Here is a 19913-nt window from a genome sequence, read left to right on the forward strand (position 1 = left end):
ACTCTTCACTGTACTCACTAACAGGGTTCACTATCTGTGGGTCTTATCTTTAGGAGTCTCAGATCAGTCCAGACAGCCCTCCTAAACCAAAAGTATTGCTTGATTACCATTATATGAACAAAGCTTAAGGGCAGCAGGGAGGAGGAGGGGGGGTGCTGAAAAAGCAGTATGTTTACATGAATGTCTTACCTATAAGTTTAAAATCCTCTGATTGTAACTTTAGGGGGTCTAGCTTCTTCTAACATCCCAGGTCAGTACCCGTCAGTCTAATTAGCTCCCAAATAATAATATCCCATTTGCAAGCAATGAGTCTCTTTATGGAGCCAGAGTTCCTGTGTTCTCATCTTTGGGCCCAGTTTGTCAAAATGGGCCTTTACCTTTTTTTCTGTAACCAGGAAGTGGAATAGTTACAGCTAATGGCTCAGCATTGTTTCTTCAGAACTCTTTGAGCATCGATTGTGTGGTAGCTAATTTCAAGCTGTTCTCTTTCTTTCAGTCTGTTTTTCTTAGCCACTATTAAACTAAATCAATATGTTCATATAGTAAATATCTCAATAACCAGGTAATTTAGAGATTATTATTGAAGATGAAAATATAGAAGAAGTTACAACTTTGAATTAACAAGGTAAAAGGGATCTTGCTAGAAAACAATATTTCAAAAGAGCTGGCCCTTATTTTCAGGCAAAATGTTATACAATTATATTCCTTCAGAAAAGGCATCACATGCACTCTCTGAGCTGAGCAGTATACAATCATATGTTTGCTTTTTAGTTATGTCAATTTTCTTTTTCCTGTTCAGCCTCCTCCCTCCAGGCCAGGGTTCAGTCTAATTATAGCAGACACCAGGTCACTACTTTTCAACCACTGTCCCTCTGTGACTTGGCTCTGCTCCTTAATGAAGGAGCTACAGCACTGGTCCTCAAATCACTGCCACTGATCCCTTCCCTTTGGGTTCCAACAGCCTGTTATGTTGGTACTTGACTGGTGCTGTAGTCCAGATACATATGTTTTGTGAACTGTTTTGGTGGGGAGTACAAGGTAGTCTCTCCTGGGCCTGGTATTGGTCAACATCTTCCTTAATGATTTGGATGATGGGATCGTGTGCACATCTAGCAAATTTGCAGATGACACCAAGTTAGGTGGAACTGTGGACACTTTGGAGGGTAGGGCTAGGATCCAGAATAACCAAGATAGACTGGAGAAATGGTCCCCAGTCAATGAGATGAGATTCAACAAGGAGAACTGCAAAGTCCTAGACTTGAGGCAGAATAACTGCATGCACAAATACAGTCTGGGGAATGACTGGCTAGACTGCAGTAATGCAGAGAGACTGGCTAGGTTGCAGTACTGTAATCTGGGGGTTACAGTGGACCATAGGCTGAATACGAGCCAACAGTGTGCTCTTGTTGCAAAAAAAAAAAAAAAAAAAAGCCCAATGGCATACTGTGTTGTATTAACAGGAGTGTTGCTTGTAAATCAAGGAAAGTGATTCTTCCACTCTATTTAGCACTGGTGAGGTTTCAACTGGAGGTCTGTGTCCCTTTTTGAAGTTTTGGGCCCCACACTTCAAGAAGAATGCGGACAGTTTAGAAAGAGCCCAGTGCAGGGCAACAAAATGAATGGAAGCTTGGAAGACCAGACTTATAAGGAAAGGCTGAAAGAACTAGGATTATTTAGCCAGGAGAAGAGAAGATTGAGGAGGGATTTGATAACAGTCTTCAAATACTTGGAGGGTGATTATAAAGAGGATGGAGATGGGCTTTTTATCTTTGTCTGTAAGGGACAGGACTAGGAACAAGACGTTCACGCTGCAGCATAGGAAATTTAGGCTGGAGGTTAGGAGGAACTTTTTGACTATGAGATGGTCAGGTATTGGAACAGGCTCCCTAGAGAAGTTGTGGGTTCTCCATACCTGAACATTTTCAGAAGCAGTTTAGGAAGACATTTGGCTGGGATGTTTACTTACGGATGATCCTGCCTTGAGCAGGGGGCCGGATTAGATGATCCTATGAGGTCACTTCCAGCCCTATTTTCCTGTGATCCTATGAACCTCCTGGTAACCCAGTCACCCCTGTGAGAGTGCTGGAGGGAGCCATTTTTAACTCTCAGCTCCTCAGGCTGTATTGTGCTGGTGCCAAAATCCCATGCCTTAGCAAGCTCACTCTAGGTTTTTGACAAAGCAGGGGCAATGAGCACATTGTGTCAGCATTGTAGCCTTAGCACAGCATAAGTAGCTTTGGCTCTCAGTCCTGGCTAATTTGCTTAATTACCCATTCTTGTACTGGTTCTGCCCAGCTGGGTTTCTTAGGAAAATAGCTAGATCCTGACTTAGGACGCGGCATATTACACCTGGCAACCTGGTTGCTGGATGGATGATGTTTTTAGGGAGAAGTTGCTCAGCTGAGGTTCAGAGCATTGTGCCCTCCCCCCTTGCACTGGGTTATTAATATAGTACTAGTTGGATGATAACTGGTTTCCTTCAACAATTAACATATTTCTGGGAATCATTAGGTTAGGTGAAATGGCAAAAGCTATTGAGACACTCATGATAGGTCTCCCACTCTGTCATGAAGACAGTTTTAACCTAGGACTTCATCCAAAATTTCCACTTAAAGTGGTTCCAGATTTCCTCATGTCATTTCCTCTAGTGAATTCTTTGTTTCTCTTTCCTAAACTATACTTTACTCTGGTGAAACCAAACTGTGATTTAGAACAGTAACACAGAACTCATTTCACGCCTGTAACATTTTATTCTTAGTGCAGGACTCCATATTGGATTCCAGTTCAGCAAGGGTTCACTGCAACTACTGATCAAGCAGGACTGACTCCTCTTACTAGTTTTCCACCAGTGAAACAACACCTTGTTCCTCACTGAGGGTGAAATTCTTATGGACAATCATTACTCTAAAAAGGAAAAAAGTGTTGCTTACCTATCAGTAATTATGGTTCCTCAAGATGCCCTGTGCATGTGGATTGCAAAACCCCTCCCCTCTGCCTTTCTGATTTGGATAAATAGAGCCCCCATAGGACTGTTTATTTGCAAAGGAGCAGTGTCGCTTGAGGATGCCTTGTCCTTTTGTGCTGTTGGTTACAAGACGGTGTGAGGTTATATGGAGTTCAAGGGCTGCTCCAATGGGTACCACTGTTCAGAAATGGGCAGCCTTGTAGGTATGAGCATCAATAATGGGGGAATGTGTGTGGACAATGCATTTCAAAGAACCACAGTTGTTTTGAGCTAGATGACTGTGCTTTTAGTGACATATAATATAGGTAATTAAAGATTTAATTTATGGCCTGAATTGTAACTTTGGGTGCCCAGACACATGCTTGAAAGGGCTCTGATAGCAGAAGTTTTTTCTCAGTAGTTTCTGAAAATCTGATGTATTTGGAGTATGCCAATTTGGCCCCTAAGTCTCTTGTCACTTTGTAAAATTTAAACCCAGGTACGGAAGAGTGTTAGTGGAATTATTTAGAGCTTTTGCCTAGCTCAAAGTCAGACTCATTTCTAAACAGAGTAATTGGAAAGTGTGGCATATTTGTGTGGGTTGTCATTTTTAAATTGCTATTTTCTCTGGGGCAAGCACTACATCACTAGGGTGCCATACAAGAGTCAGGCCAGTTTATCTGTCCAGGTGTCATGCTCATTAATCCCAAGATGACAGCTAATTATAAAGCCACGTGGTCCTAGCCACAGCTTCAGAGCTTCTCTAGCTGATACATGATGTTCAAATATTTACAAGTAATGGGTTTGAATGATAAATGTGGATGGTAAACTCTGTAGGTAAAAGAGTGTGTAGCTTCTGTAGGAGGGAAGAACATGCTGTTACAGAGCTGAATAATGGTAAGTCAAATGCTATGTTGCAATGTACTGATCCAACCGAGAGTTATAGGACACAGCAAACTTACATACCCTGATGCTATGTAGTGTTGTGCTGTGCTTCTGTCAGATCTTGAAAGCTTCAGTAAGGTCTGGCCAAGTTATACTCGGAAGGAATTAAGCATTTTCCTCAGGAAACTATGTTCATGAGTCAGTAGGTGGCAATGTTCCTTTTGAATCAGTGCTATCCCACTGCACCACAAAGGTGTTGAGAGAATGTTTTGCAACTGTAGGTGTTCATGGAAGAGCCCTAAAACTAAATCCTGATTGCTTTATGGTCATTATGTATTCTATTTAGAAGAAATATTTGTACTATCATTCTGGCTAAATTCTTGTTTGGGTTCTTAAACTGAACTTATCAGCATTCCTCTTGCAGTTCCAGTTTAATATGGTCTTCATTTTTTTTGTCCTCAACGTTAGGTGCTGTTTAACATTTGCCTGTGCTCCTTCCCTTCTAATCAGCTAAGAACTTATTAAGGAAAGAAATTTCATGCATTTATCTCTTCCTTTATATTTAATATGTGTTAGGAATTGCTGGAATGCATTCTATAAAATGTTAAAGCTACTGCTTCTGGACCAAACACTATAATACTATTATTTAAAATGTATGGAATTCAGTGCAAACTGAACAGCTGACTGAGTAGACCTATTTTAAAGGAGAAGTTGTCCTTCTAGTTCCAAATCAAGTATGCAGACTCAGCATAAGGTCTATATTGCCCCATTCCAAGGATTTCCTTTATTGTTTAAAAACATCAAAAGAAAAAAAAATCTTCAGCCCAAGTTTCTTTCTGAATGTGATTGTCTTCTAGGCTTTTCCTTTAACAAGATCATGCTGCAACATCCTCAAAATCTGTTCCCATTCCTTCTGCTTTTGAAGGAGAATCAAACCCCTCTTACCTTAGCTATGAGAATTTGCTTGACATGACATTGGAATGAGTCAGCAAAGTGATTCTGGCTAGCCCTGCAAGGTGCTGTAATCTGGCACACTTACCTAACTAACCTCCCACTAATTAACTAAGGAACCTTTCACATGATTTAGTCTATAAAATATAAAAATACATTTTAGTGTATATAACATTGATAATTACTGTCTCTTTTATGATTATGGTATTTACACCAGTATTGCATAATTATATGATTATAATGCAAGTTGATCTGTCAGCATTATATGGCTGTACATAGCCATTGCAACACAATATTTCACTGTGTCATTGTGATGAAAATACAACCAAAGCTAATTCTCTATTCAACTACACAACCGTGTATGGTAGACGAAAGCTGCCCTGGATTGTCATCTGTCATAAACATCTTTCACATAGCAACAAGGAAGATATTTGGGCTATCTAGCCAAGGGGAAAGATACAATGTACAAGGGTATGATGAGCTGGATGGATAGGTTTGCCTTTCAACAACAGTGCTTTCTTCTCCTGGCTGTCATAATTTGTGCTGATAATATCTGTTTCAAAAGTTCAGTGACAGCATTATAGATGATATTGTGATCCTTTTTGTACTTTTAGAAGGCTGAGACATTAAAGGGCACAGGAAGGAAAAGTGAAGCATGCAAACAGAACGAGAATCAAGAACAAGGCAGCCACTCTTAGAAAAATACCTAAAACAGCCCTTTTCATTGCTTAAACAAATTAGAAATTATCACCCTTCTGATCATTTTCTTTAATATGTTTTGTAAAGAGCTTCATTAGCAAAAGGAGAAAAAAGGCATTGTCTTACATGAGCTATCAAAATTGAAGTCAAGGTTGTAATTAATTAGGTGAACTGTCAGATTACAGCAATAGCTTTTATGTCATCCTGTTACACATCTGTATTACTTATATGATCTTTATCATTTTACTTTCAGGAAAAAAGGAAGATGGACATTTAGTTGTAGAAATCATGAGAAGACGTTTTTCTCCTGCTCTTATAACTAACAAGTCCTGGGAAAGTTTTCACTTTGTTGGCCACCAGATAAAAATTACAGAAGCCACTGACTGTTATGGGGCAGTAGTGTGGCCATCGGTACAGTATTATTATGCACCATTACTGTTGTTTAGTGCACTAAAAGCCTCTAGCATTTTAAATTGCTTTGCATAACAAAGCTGTTTGCTGAATCTTGTAAAATCAAGGGAAATGTTATTCTGCATTTTTCTTTGCTTCTGCTGTGCAACCCAGAAATCCTTTTATGTTAGCTCTGTCAGTGGGAACTGGCTTTGCATCCATAGAATTAATCACTGACTTGCTGAGTCCACAGGGCTTCCTGGTTTCTTTGCTGAAGACTTAGATAAAGGCTTTTTCTCTCTCATTCTTGAGAGACAAGAAAATTCAGTTTGTTTGATCTTAGTGTCTAGTCTGTGTCAATGCCTCTCATTTCCTTCTTAACCTTTGATAAATGAAACAAAGAACAGAGCTTTTCTGTACAGTTTGGAGCACTTTTATAAGTGGTTTCCAACTAGTCATCGCTATTTCAAGGAGATAAGAGGAACTGGCAACAATCTCATTTGTTGTTCCTTTTCATGGGAACAAGGGAATTTTGTACCCGAAGTGGCATCTACCTTTTACTAGAACTTGGAAATAGTTCTCAATTTTTGCCCCAGTCTGTTTTTGCATATGAAATAGAGGCAGTAATTTTTGCTTCACCAGTGAGCTAAACTATTTCATAGAAACCACCCCACACAACGGTTGCCTTTTTGCGGGGGATTGGACCCCGCTCTACTCACATGGTTACCAGTCCTCAGTGACATTGCTCCTCCTCATCTTTGCCACACAAATGCTGGAGTAAATTTACTAGCCAGACTCCATGATAATCCTATTCTGCCAGTGCGTTGGGACGTATTCCACCCACCAATAGCTCAGCTCCCCTCAAGACGTCCAACATGGTCCACACTTTCAAAACCCTCCTTAGTTACTTGATGGCACAAAGAATGGTCAGCACAAGGACCAATCAATCACCATATCTTCTCTGACCCTACAGTCAGTCAACCAAGATTCAACTGGCTATGCTGTTATTGGGCACTTCTAACCATTTTTAAACCGGACAGGGTCATTGTGCTTCAAACCTATACCAACAGGGCCTTCACCAATAACAACAAATGCCCTTGTGGACAAGCTCAAACCATGTCCCACATTGTTGACTCATGTCCATTTACTATGCTACCTGTGGCTTTCAAGCTCTTCACACTGCTGATGACATCTCCTTAAGATGCCAAAACCGCATACGCTTAATAAATGTTGAGAATAAGCTGTGGGAAGCAGGGAAAGAAGCAAATCTAAAAGGATACTTTAATCACAGTCTGTAAAGTACATGGATGTGAAGGAAGCTAGAGAGGACTCTTTAACTTGGTAGACAAAGCTGTAGCAGTATCTAATGTCTGGAAATTTACACTAAGAGCAATGAAAGTGAAAATAAAGAAATATGGGTTTTATTCCTATCTCCATCATGTGCTTTTTGGGTGAGTTTGGGCAAATCTTTCTAGCAGTCTGTGCCTAAAGGTTCTACCTCCATACAATGGGGATAGTGATACTTCTCTATAGGACAGGGGAGGGTGGAATGGGATCACATGACAATATCTGATACTTGTGAAATGCTTTGAGAATCTTGGATGTTACTGAAGTATACGGTGGTATTATTCAGTGGCTGTGACTGATTATGCTATTCCATAAACTGGGAAGTAGAACCAGCTGAGGCCATCCACTGCTGGGAATGGATGGGAGGCAGAGTCTTTACTGACTGGGTGGTAGATTCTTGAAAAAGCTGGAGTTGAAAATGACTGTCTTATAACTGTGTTTAGACATGAATTCAATTGCATAAACATTTCATTTTGTTTTAAAAAAATCTACCTGCGTGTGTCACAAAGGACAGTGATTGTGGGCCAATGGATTTTTGCGTGTGCGTACAGAGTAATTGCAGTTTTTGTTTAATATGTTTTCTTTTCTTTTATCCTCATAGGCTCTTGTTCTGTGTTACTTTTTGGAAACAAATTCTAAACAGTACAGTCTGGTTGATAAAAATGTAATTGAGATTGGAGCTGGAACAGGGCTCGTCTCTATAGTGGCCAGTTTACTCGGTAAGTACATGCTATTGCTTTGCTAATGTTGGAAACTTCACTAAGATGAATATTGATAGCTATTGCAACTGGTGGGTACAGCAAACTATTTAGTTCCTCTAATATATTTGAAAGCAACAAAGAGGAGGGGGAATTCAGAAAGACTTTCAATAACCTTGTAAATCTGTTCTGCTGTGATCTGTATAGTATTTGGCCTTCACTTTCAAACAGATTTATAAGGGAGATTAGGGAATGTTCAAAGGTGATTTTAGAGAATTCTTGCATAAATGGTAACCTGTGAAAACAGAAGACTGGACTCGATAGCTAAAGAAACCTCTTCCAGTCTCATGGTTCAGTAAAGGAGGCTAGTGTCCTGTGCAGTGTTAAACAGAAGATGGAAATAAGATGTTTTTGGTATAAAACTTTCTTTCAGGGCAGGAAGTTTGAGGCATTAGAAGTTAAATTCAGGTTCAGTCTCTTTCAGGAGTAAATTATGTAACCCCTTGGTAGCTAAAGCCATTTCTGTTTTGTGTGTCTTCCATGTTGACTCAAGTAATGCCCATTATAGTTTCTCTCCTGATTGCTTGTTCTTTAATAAGAGGAAAAAGAATCACTAGCCATTCCAATGTAATTGAAGAGCCTTTTATTTTGAAATTGTATGAGAAGAAAAGAAACTAGAATGATTGCCAGATCCCCATCTGACTGGAAAATTGCTGGAAAATTCCATCTCTTCACATGTATATAGGATCATAGGGAAATAGGATTGAAAGGGACCTCATAAGGTCTCCCCTGCTCAAGGCAGTATTGTCTCTGACTAAACCATCCCAGTCAAATGTTTGTCCAACTTGATCTTGAAAATTTCCAAGGATGGAGATTCCACAACTTCCCTAGATAGCTAATGCTTGACCACCCTCATAGTCCAAAAGTTTCATTTAATCCTCCATGTAAATTTCCTCTGCTGCAACTTAAGTCCATTGCTCCTAGTCCTGTCCTGTACAGCTACAGAAAAAGCCTGTTTCCATACTATCTATAACTGTCCTTCGGTATTTGAAGACTATTATCAAATCCCTCCTCAGTCTTCTTTTCTAGAGACTAAATAACCATAACACTTTCAGTCTATCTGCATAAACCATGCTTTCCATACCACTATTAATTTGTTCTTGCTTTCCACTGGACTCTTTCCAGTCTGTCCACATATAGTGTCAAGAGCCTTACTAGGTCAAAGCGCATCACATCCACTGCTCTACCCCCATCTACAGAAAGAAAATATTTCATACAAAAGATGATATAAAGATGCAACAAATGTAGAACCCTCTCTTCTGTACCTCCCCCATGCTATATGAGTCACTTTGCTGAGCAGAAGCATACTTTAATGAAGTTGGAGGGGTACTGTGTGTGTACGTATGTTGCATGAGAAACCTAAGAGATATTTCGATAAAAAATACTGTGAACTTTTATAGGTATATTGTATCTCTATATTTGAAGAGATTTGGAAAAAACAATGAGTTGTGCAAAATGGTTTCTGTACAGATATTGCTCAAGTCTTAAAATATATTCAGCAGTTAATATAACTTTTCCTTTGTTGTAGGTGCATATGTGACTGCCACTGATCTGCCTGAAGTGCTTGGAAACCTTCAGTACAACATTCTTCAAAACACAAAAATGAAATGCAAGCATCAACCTCAAGTTAAAGAGCTGTCATGGGGTGTTGATTTAGAAAAGAACTTTCCCTGGTCTTCATGTCAGTTTGACTACATCATGGCTGCTGATGTAGTGTACTATCATCCCTTCCTTGATGAACTCCTCCTCACCTTTGATCACTTGTGCAAAGATAACACTGTTATTCTCTGGGCTATGAGATTTAGGCTGGACAAAGAGAACCAATTTGTAGGCAGATTTCAGGAACTGTTTGACCTGGAGGTACTGTCTGATTTCCCCAGTTTAAACATAACATTGTATAAGGCAATGAGAAAAAGCAGAAAAGAAGTATGATAATTCAACCTGAATTATGTGTGTGTGAAAGTGGGACTAGAATATTTCACAACTAGTTATTTTAATAGGTTCTATTTTAATAATTGCAGAAGCCTTAGTGGATAGTATTTTAGAGGGAAACTGATGCTATGACATAAGCAAAATATTAATTCCTTTATATACCTGGAAAGAAATGCTAAATTGAATTTCCAACTAGTGGAACTTATAGACAAATTTCTATTTAGAAATTTATTCATATTATGGAATGAATGATCCACATAGCAGTAGTACTGTTGCCAACAGGCCTTAGTTACAGTTTACAACAGCACCTGATAAGATTGGAGACCATAAGAAGCATAATGCTATAGTAAAATCTTTCTTTTTAAAAGTTGTGGTATCAAATTGCACACTGCTCACCTCACGGTGTCCCACACTGTTAAGAGTCTCTCTTTTAATAGCTCACAAAGGCCAATAAGGTTGACTGGAAAAAGTGCAACAGTGAACAAGTACCTACTGATAATAGGGGAGAATGTGATCCACTAAATACTTCCTGTCTAATTTCTATGATTCATTGGTTAACCATCCTTCCTTGTACTTTCCAAATGTCAAGGATCTTACAGCAGTGTAATATCAGGAATGGACTTAAAGATAAGCAGGGAGTTTAGCAACTTACTACTTGGAAAAAAAATATTGCATAAGGATATTACAACATATAACCAAGCTCTGGTTCTAAAAATATCCAATCCTTGGAGCTTTGCTCCTCTCAGAATCTACCACTGTGGATCTGTCTCTGAGAGCACAACAATGTGATACTGCTCAACACCATAAATAGAGAGAGGTAGTTAGCGATGTTGGTCTGAAATTAGGCAGAAGGCAAGGCAGTGTGGTATCTTATGGATTAACTCATTCAGAGACGTATGAGGTTTCATAGGCTGTAGACTACTTTGACAATGAAGCCTAAGCTTATTCTTCTTTGCATGAGTTGGTCTGTAAGGTGCCCCATTTCCGTGCCTTCTGCCAAAATGCCATACAGTAGGGGTGTCAAAGATAGAGCTTGTGGGCTGGATGCAGCCTGGGAAGCCCCATCCTCTGGATCTTGGTACTGCCTCTGGGTCTGGAGTTGACCCACACAATGCATATGGCATGCCAGATTGGCTCTGCCCTGGGTCATCTGGGATCTGTGCTTCATACAGGATCTGCGGTGCCCACACCAGCTGGTGTGGGATGCACACTGCATGGGACACATCCCCCTCTTTGGGTGCTCTGGGAAGGGTGCTGCATGCAGCACAGGTCTTTGACTAGCCACAATGAGTGCTGTGTATGGTGCTTGTCCTGGGCTCGCCCAGCACATGTGACATATGCAATATAGTCCTGAGCTGACTTGAGCAAGTGCCATGTGAGTTGGATCCAGCATGGTTGGGGAAGAGGGGTGAAATGGTATGTGGACCTGATCTGGCCTTCAGAGCTGGCCATGCACCATTCATCGAGCCCTGCACCACACTTCTGGCCCATAGGACCAGCTGAGTTTGCCACCACTGGATCTGGGTAGCTTATAGAGCACTGTTTCTCAATATTCTTAGACTGAAAGCACCCCTTGGAAAATGCCAGATTAAATGCAATATTAGGCACACAACTCTCTGGGTTCTCTATATATACAAATAGGGGTGCGTGTGTGTAAAATTGAACCCAGAGGGTTGTGTGTGTATTTAACTGAGAGGTGTACGCACACACATACATACACCCCCCTAGCGTTGTTGAATTTTTCTCTAAAAACGAATTTAAAAAAAGTTCAGAATTATCTTAATACTACATCAACAAGTGGACAGCAAACAATAAATGAAAACCTTACAAAGAAAACATTAAAAATCACAATATATGAACATCTTACTGTTCCTCAGTGATGAATAAGCTGCAGACCATCTTAGGGATGGCTGCAGTTTTGCCATCCCTAAGAATTTCTTCACTTTGTTTCAGGTTTTGATGCTCAATTCTTGACATTTGCACCTGAAACTCCAGCTTATGCAGGATCTACCACACTCTTACAAGGGCTATTCAAACTTCTGAGAACTGCTTTCACTGCAGATTGAATCCATCTTCTCTGAAGCCTCTGGATAGATCCAGTATACTTGTGCTGTTTGTTTCTTCTTCCCAGCAGGTGCCCAGACCAGGATGCATATTTGTCTGGCTGAGAAAAAAGTTATTAACATTTCCTTCAATGCTTTTCAGTTCTCAAGACAGTGAACAGATTTGCCCTCTGCCAGCAGGAGCCAGAGCTCACCCAACCCTGATCAGTCGATGTTTCCAACAGGACAGTCTGTTGCAGTTAGAAATGACCCTGCCCTGTTCACAGAGTTCTCTCTGAACACTGGACCCCACCTGCCACATGCACCCTTGAACCTGGTTGCTACTCTCCTCTCCTTCAGTGGTACACCCCCCCAGGGCCAGCAGCCACCAACATTACCCCACCAAGCTTAAGGCGGGGGGGTCTCACTGACCTTCCCAAGATGGATGCTTTTTGAAAAGTTCCCTTGTATAGTACAAGGGGGGTTACAACTACAGAAAAATACTAGAGCAATTCTGTTGTAAAGAACTCAGAAATACCACAGAATGCCAGAATCATTTTAAGACCATCAATTCCTATTTTAAATATCTAGCTTTATTTTGAAAATCTTGTTTGTAGACGTAACAATACTAATGTTGTATGGCATGCTGTGGTACCCTTGAAAGGATCTCAAGGCAGCCCAGGGTGCCTTGGCACCCTGGTTGAGAATCACTGTCAGAGAGAGACTGTTAAGATTATTTTGAATGAGCATAAAAAATAATTGTTTGTCCCTTAACTGTATAGATTCCTGGCTGGTGTGGCCATGCTGCTGTGCATGAAGCAAATCAGATGTAGGGATGCAGAGTGGGACAGTTCTTTGGACACTACTAAAGCTCTTGATTTGTTATGTAAACATGTGAGCTGTTGAAGCTCCTGCCATGTTATTGGTGCAGAAAAGCTTCTTGTGTTGGATTGATGCTGAGAGTTTAGAAAGCTTTGGTCAAGGACAAGTGTTCTGACAAGGACAAAGTTTTTGGTGGCAGAGCAGTTCAGGCACCTTGTTGTGGCTCTTGAGGTATGAGTTTGAGCCCTTCTTTGGTCCCATGCAAAAGACTGACCCTAGTTGATTTGGCTGTGAACAAGCACCTGGTCATTCAAGCTGAGGAGTTAAGCGTAGCTGGAACTGTTGATGGACATATCCCTCCTTTTATGCCACAGGCTATAGAAACTGGCATACCTTTACTCTCCTAGGTCCATGTGTTGTTAAACTTGGGCAGTTCTTTGATTTTTGATGCAACTCAGGCGCTTCTAGCCTACCACTTCTACCCCTACAGACTCCAACCTCCCCCAGAGACTGCAGATGTCTCCTTATCAGGGACTATAGTTTTCCTCGACAGCTGTAATGTTCATGACAACTTTTGCAGTGACCAGGAGTAGTTTAAATTCTGTTTAATTCTGCCACTTGTTTAGGATGCTTTACAAAATATATTAATTACAATTACTGCTCTTGTGACAAATATTTATTATATTATCTTGTAAATCTTTATTATATTTATTTTTATGGCTAGGACAACGAAGGGAGAAAAATTAAGTGGCTTGACTAAGACCTGTGAATGACAAGCCAGTATTGTCATATAGGGATCATGAGTTTTTTTCAATTCTGCCCTTGTTCCCCTAGAGCATACTGCCTACTGAATACTGAGGTTTTCTTTGTGATCCAGGGACATGTCGGATGTCAACAGAGGAGACAACTCAGCTGCAAACAGCCAGCAAAGAAAGGAGCTTTGTGGTTAATCGTAAAGTAATTAGTATCTCTAAGCACAGTTCAGGTGGGTTGTGAGCAAGGGATATTGAGAGCAAGGACCATAATCTCATTTTCTCTTTCTAGTGGCAGAGCATACTAAAAGTCTAGGGCTGGTTAACTTGGCTGGGGAGAAAATTAATAACTCAGAATTTCTAGGAAATAATGAAAATCTTTCCATCCTAGCAGATCTATTTATGTTTCTAAGGTGCTCTGCACCAGGAAAAGAGCTCAGAACTTTTCTTAATAGAAAAACAAATGCAATATGGGAGGCTCTCTGTCATTTCTAGAATCCTTTTAACTCCTGTGGGTATGTGGCTGCAGTCCTGGTATTCCACAGCTCACTCTGTTTGGAAACATTTCATGGTCAAATAAATGGACAGTATTGGTGTTTACTAGGAATGAAATGATCTAGTTATGTCAAAACTGAAGCCTACTCAGTGAAAAGTTCTTTGGAGAAGAAAAGGTTTTGTGCAAGAAGAAAATGGAAAGCTCCTTTTTTACACAAAAAGCAATAAAATACAGCTGCTTTTGACAGGTTGCTTATGCTGATTATTTCTTGATTTAGGACTCAGTTCTTTAGGCTGTCCACAGGCTGAACTACCTTTGAAGTCAAGAAAAGACTTGCGCAGAAAATGGATTCAGGATGAGACCCCTAAGGTGAACTAGTATTTGCTGTATTGTAATGTTACTCTCCTTTCTCACAACTCTAGCCTGCAAAGCTATATGAAACATCCTTAGAATGCCCTAGTTGACTATTTGAAGTATTGTACTGTGACCTTTTGTCCTGTGTTATGACTGCCAGTTTATCAGCCATGAACAATGAGAAGTTGTATACTGGATTTGATTACAGGAGTTATTTCTGTTCCCTGGTTATAGCCCTCTCTGAGTTGCCCTCTCTGAATAATGTCATAGACTATGGTTTTCAGAGCCAGTTTGTCAACGACTATAACTTTTATGGTTGTTTAAACAGTGACCAGAAAATTTTTTTCCAATTACAAAACAATGCAAACAACCCCCACAAAATCACAAGTGTTTATACAAGTGCTTGGATTGCTAAATCGTGGGCGTATTCACATTGTACGTAGCTACCATGCTACCACACCTATTTTCTAGTCTAAAAATCCTTGGTGTTAACTATATAGCTCGTACTTGTCTCAAAAAAGGAGAAAGCAATGAAATCCAGTAGATTTTTCTAGGTAAAAGTGCTCCACTTCTGCAGAATTGCTAGAGAAGCATAATTGTTGGATTATGTAGGATATGGGGATAAAGGTTGACTAAATTGGGATATATACCAGGCAACTGGTTTGACATATAATTTTACCTTACCTTCTTATGTTCTAATCAAACAATTACCTAGTAAACAATGATTATATATATAAAGTAACTTGGCAGTATTTAGCATTACCTTGCCTTAAATAATTTGCATTTCAATTGTTAATGTTTTTATTTTTAATTTTCTCTTTATTTATAAAAACATTACTGCAATTTATTCTTCTTAGCATCATGCAACATATTCTCAACCTAGTCTGTTGGGAAGTCTACTAAAATGTTTGTGTTTTGCTATTAAATATTGAAGTAATGAACAACCTTATCTTAATATTAATTCCATATGAGTATAGTGTCTTTTTGGCTTCACCTTATTACTATATAATAACATGGTGCTTCCATTAAGCAAACAGGCTTCATTTTCAGCCAGAAGTTGGCTAAGCTTGGCTTTTGTCTCTAATAACTGGTTCAAGAGAACTTGTACTGTTCAGTGGAGGCTGTAGGTAGGATGTTCCAGCCCGATCTGTCTTTGGCAGGAGTAGCTACATGGAGTAGGCAGGGACCTCCTCCAACTTGCCAAGGCATTTCAAAGAATGTCACTTGCATACTGGTGCTACTTGAGAAGCAAACAGCTTGTGCCAAATACTACACACCTGTGAGACGGCACAGTATGAGCAGCATCACATGACCTTATCGACTTCTCTTCATTTTAAGAGCTGGTGCAGACACATTCTCATTGTCACTAGCCTGAAGGAGTTAGGTGAAAATGTTGGAGGCAACATGGTATTCACATTTTGGATAACTCAAGTTATAGAAGAATAATGAGTCTTTACAGGCTCCACGGATACCACACATTCTGACCAACATCAGGGTTTTGGCCTGAGATGCAGGCTCTGGTAGGATTCTTCAGACTGTCAGGGGTGCTTCCAAATGTAGACCTGACTCTTGTCTCTCTTATCAACCTGCAAGTTTACCTGTACTCCAGGTAACAATGACCATCATTATAAATGACCTCAAATAAATCTGACAGAGAGGGAACGAGATCCTGGCAAGACACAGCTGTTTCATGTAAGTACAGTGATCACAGCAATAAGGGTTTTCATTCATTCAAGATGCAAATCACATGAAGAAAACTGAAGTTACAGATGCCATCCTAGGAGCACATCTTGATGTGCATTCTCAGATACTCAAGCCTGTTAGTGGAGTGTAAGAACAGACAGATTGTTGGAGGCTGGCTTCTATATAAATATAGCCAGTTAGTTTACGGTAGAATTAGCACTTGGGGTTGGTTATTGCTATCAGCCTCTTTGGGAGTGTATGTGCATTCTGTGCTGATTAACAGATTCCTTGCTAGCAGGAGACACACTTGGTACTTGAAAGTATGGCCCACAAATCCTTTTACTCACCTTGAAAGTCCCTCAAAAGTAAAATTATACTGCTGTTCTCCAAGCTACCAGTTCTGTCACTTGGAAGAGCCCTGACAATGAGATTCCAGATATCTAGAGGGATCAGCTGTCACTTTGCTGTATAAGCTAACAAACATGTATGGCTTCTTTCCAGCTATTGCATCTGGACTGTGGTGTCTTGAAAATTGGCTCGAGACATTCTAGGACCTTGAAATAGGTACGCCTGAGTTAGATTCACCATTTCTGTTATTAGGAAAGACATTTCCCAGCCTAGCCCAGCCCAGCTAGAAATCTGGCAAGATAGGGGGGCAGACAGAGACTGATGGTTAGAAGACTCTGAAGTGAACATCTTACAGGCAATTATATGCCTACAAGGGTTGAATGCTTCACAAGTGAAAGAGGGAGAGAGCAGATGAAGGAGGAACAGGAAATAATTGCATCCAGATAAAATATATACTGTATATAACTTTTCTAAAAGCATGGGCCCATACAAAACACACTAGAAGCAAAGCTGGCCCGGACATTGGATTTCCATCCCATGAAATTGAATTTTTGGAAACCTGTTCATCTTGAATGAGGGTGCAAAGCCAAAGCCTCAAACTTGCAGAACTAAAATATCATAAAACTCCCTGTCAGAAATACTGAAAATCTTTTTTGAAACTAAATATGCTCCTCTGCATCTTCTGGCAGCTGCTTCCTAAAGCCAAAACAATTCTGGTAAACTTTATAGCTGCCCACCACTGAATAGCAGCAGTGACAATGAACAAACTGGTCAAGTCTATCATTACTTTTAAGTAGTGGGCATAGTATAATCAAAGGTAAACAACAATTTCAGACAGCAGTTGTCAGTGCTTCCACAGTTTGCAGTTCAAGGGCAGTCCTACATGGACTGCTATAGGGCAGGGACCCCCAGGACCTCCTTGGGCTACCTGATTCTTTGGACATACGATTCCTCAAGCAACAGGAGCTGGGCAACCCCAGGATCCATAGACACTGAGTACATGGGGGCTCGAGGGCCCTGCCCCCGCTCCAGATGAGAGCAGTGTGACCATCCATCCCTAATTGAAGACTGACAAGCCCAGGTTGCTGTGGACTCCTGCAAGGGGCTGCAGTAAGTGGGATGCAGGAGGTGCTACATGCATGTGTGTGTGCATGCGCATGCAGGTGGCCAGGAATATATCTTCCCCCAGTTGCCTGCAGGTAAATCTATGGGAGGGGGGTGGTGTGCAGATTTAAGGCCCCCACAGTGAGGGAGAGAGTGGGGCAGAGGCTGAGGCTGGGCTTGGGGGTGCTGCCCAGTCAGGGTAGTGTATGGGGTCCAGGACTAGGGTGGGAGTGGGACAGAGCCACAGGCAGCTTGTCTGGGGGTGGGGGGCGGGGGCCAGCTTCCTGCTGCAGCATGCAATACCAGGGAGCAGGGAGATGGGGGCACATGCCCCCCAGATTTCTGCTCTGAGTAGGAGTGGATGCAGGTTGCCTGCTACAGGCTTGGGGCTCCTCAGTCTGCTGCCCTACCATTGGGAACTCAGTGCTGCCATGTCAAGTTGCCCCCTGCCTGCCTGGCAGCAGTAGGGGCAGGGGTGGTGGTGTGGAGTTGTGCCCCCCCTTCTGCTGGGTGGGCAAGGAGTGCCTCACTATGGTAGTACAGAGCTCTTGGGGGGGAGGGCAGCAGGGTGGGGAGCCCCAAGCCTTCAGTGGGCAGCCTGCATCTGCCTCTGCCCTCCCACGGACTCCAGTCAGCTGTGCCCTGGGCATGCCATGGGGGGGAGGCATTATCTCTTAGCCTCCCCTCCCCCAACAAAATTAAAAGTCAGTGCCTATGTTTGGCTAAATGGAAACATAGTCTGTGGGTCAGTCTGTATGGTGTAGTTCCCCTGGGGCACATCTACATGCGCCATTAATGCACTGCAATAAACTGTAGAGCAACATTTGAAGCACATTGAGCCAGTTCACAGCAGCCCTGGCTGGCAAGAGGCCCAGGAGGTCGGCCTGCCAGCCTGAGGCTGCTCTGACCAGGCTCAATATGCTGCAGAGGGGCTGGCTGGGGCACAAGGGTGGTTCAGTGTAGGGCTAGCTGGCAGGCAGTTCCTGCACTGAAGCACCCTTGTGCCCCAAACAGCCGGGTCTGCATCTACGTGTGCGCTGCTGCACATGAAAATCTCTGTAGTGGGGTAGGACTTGTAGTTACTGCAGAGTTGATTAGTTTTGTACACCCTAATTGGGTCTGATGTGGAGTTGTGTGCCCTAATGGGGCGGACATGTTGATGCCGAGATGTTACTGCATAGTTAGTCAACTGCACAGTAAACAACTTGTGTAGATGTACCCCTAGAGTTGTGGATCCTTGAACTCCCTCCCAGGAATTCAAACATGGGGAATCTTGAAGTGCTGACAGCGGACCTACAAGACCTACAGTCTCTGGCTCCAGGGCAGCTTGGAATCATGGGCCCTATAAGGTCAGGTTCCTCAGCACCCAACAAGGCAAACAATTGTAGTCATGTTGACTGAAAAATTTCTGTGAAATAGCTTTAAAAAACCTGGCATTTTCCCATGAAAGCCTGTGCTAGTGGAGAAAATACCTGAAGAGCTATTGTCAGGAAAGCAGAACAGAAGAAATCTGTTGACTAAGCACAGAGTTCTCCGTAGATAAGGAATGGTATAGAAACTATGGCTGAATAATTTAGAACAACCTAGATTGATTCCATCATTTTGTTTAGGCAATGTCCATCTTGTGCTAAGCTCTTATCACTTACTGGCCTTAAGTAGTTGAATAACAGGAACAGGTTAATTAAGACCCCCCCCCTTAAATTTGAGTTTAATTTCTCTTTTCCTGCCCTTTTAAAGCTGTAGGTAACAGGGCCTCCTGGGACTGTCCTCTCAGAAGAAGGCAATGGGTAGGCTTAATGGCCTTCCATAAATAGACGCCTTGTGTGCTATTAGTCTCATACAGGAAACTTACCTCGATTTAAATTAGCTCATTAGCGGTGGTTATAACTAATCTAGTCAGGGCAGAATGAACAATTTTCTTCTTTTTGAGCCTTCATCTATTTCTTTCACACCATCTCCAAACACACAAATAATATGATTTTATACACTGTTTCCAAGAATATTGATTAATATTTTGCTACCTCATTTTCTTAGTTGCCCCATTTCCATCTCTGTCCTGCTCCAAGGAATCTAGCTTTAGAGGCCTTGAAAGAGAAGTCTATACAGGAATATGAAGTCACAATGATGTTAGACGATCACAATGTCTCTCTATGTGTTCTTCATGGTGTATTATTTTTATGGTTAAATAACTTCAGAGTGTTATGCCCCTGGAAGACATTAATTTGATCTCATCTTGGATCTGACAAATTTATTTTGGATCCTAGAAATCACAAATCCTGTAATGCCAGAGGTTCAAGATCTGGCATGGCAGGGCATGCAGTTTTGGAAATCTGTGATAAAATTCCTCAGCTCCCATCACAGAACTTGGCATCAGGGAGTGACTCCCTGATGCTGGGCTGCATTCCT

At 41.4% G+C, this 19913-nt stretch overlaps 1 protein-coding gene across 4 annotated transcripts in view; it reads left to right on the forward strand.

Moving 5' to 3' along the window:
* Positions 1-19913, forward strand: part of LOC102378763 (protein-lysine methyltransferase METTL21E) — a 28377-nt gene that overhangs the window by 7567 nt on the left and 897 nt on the right. For 2 of the 4 annotated variants that reach the window (XM_025197856.1, XM_025197855.1), the window contains exons 3-5: positions 5733-5890; positions 7818-7935; positions 9503-15308. In XM_025197856.1, the coding sequence (XP_025053641.1) occupies positions 5733-5890; positions 7818-7935; positions 9503-9906 (680 nt within the window). In that variant the 3' untranslated portion in view covers positions 9907-15308. Of the gene's footprint in view, positions 1-5732; positions 5891-7817; positions 7936-9502; positions 15309-19913 lie in introns of those variants that run through there. The other 2 variants (XR_003092838.1, XM_006018607.2) reach the window with 2 other exon arrangements.

Source organism: Alligator sinensis, unplaced genomic scaffold, assembly GCF_000455745.1.
Source record: "Alligator sinensis unplaced genomic scaffold, ASM45574v1 scaffold46_1, whole genome shotgun sequence".
NCBI lineage: Eukaryota > Metazoa > Chordata > Crocodylia > Alligatoridae > Alligator > Alligator sinensis.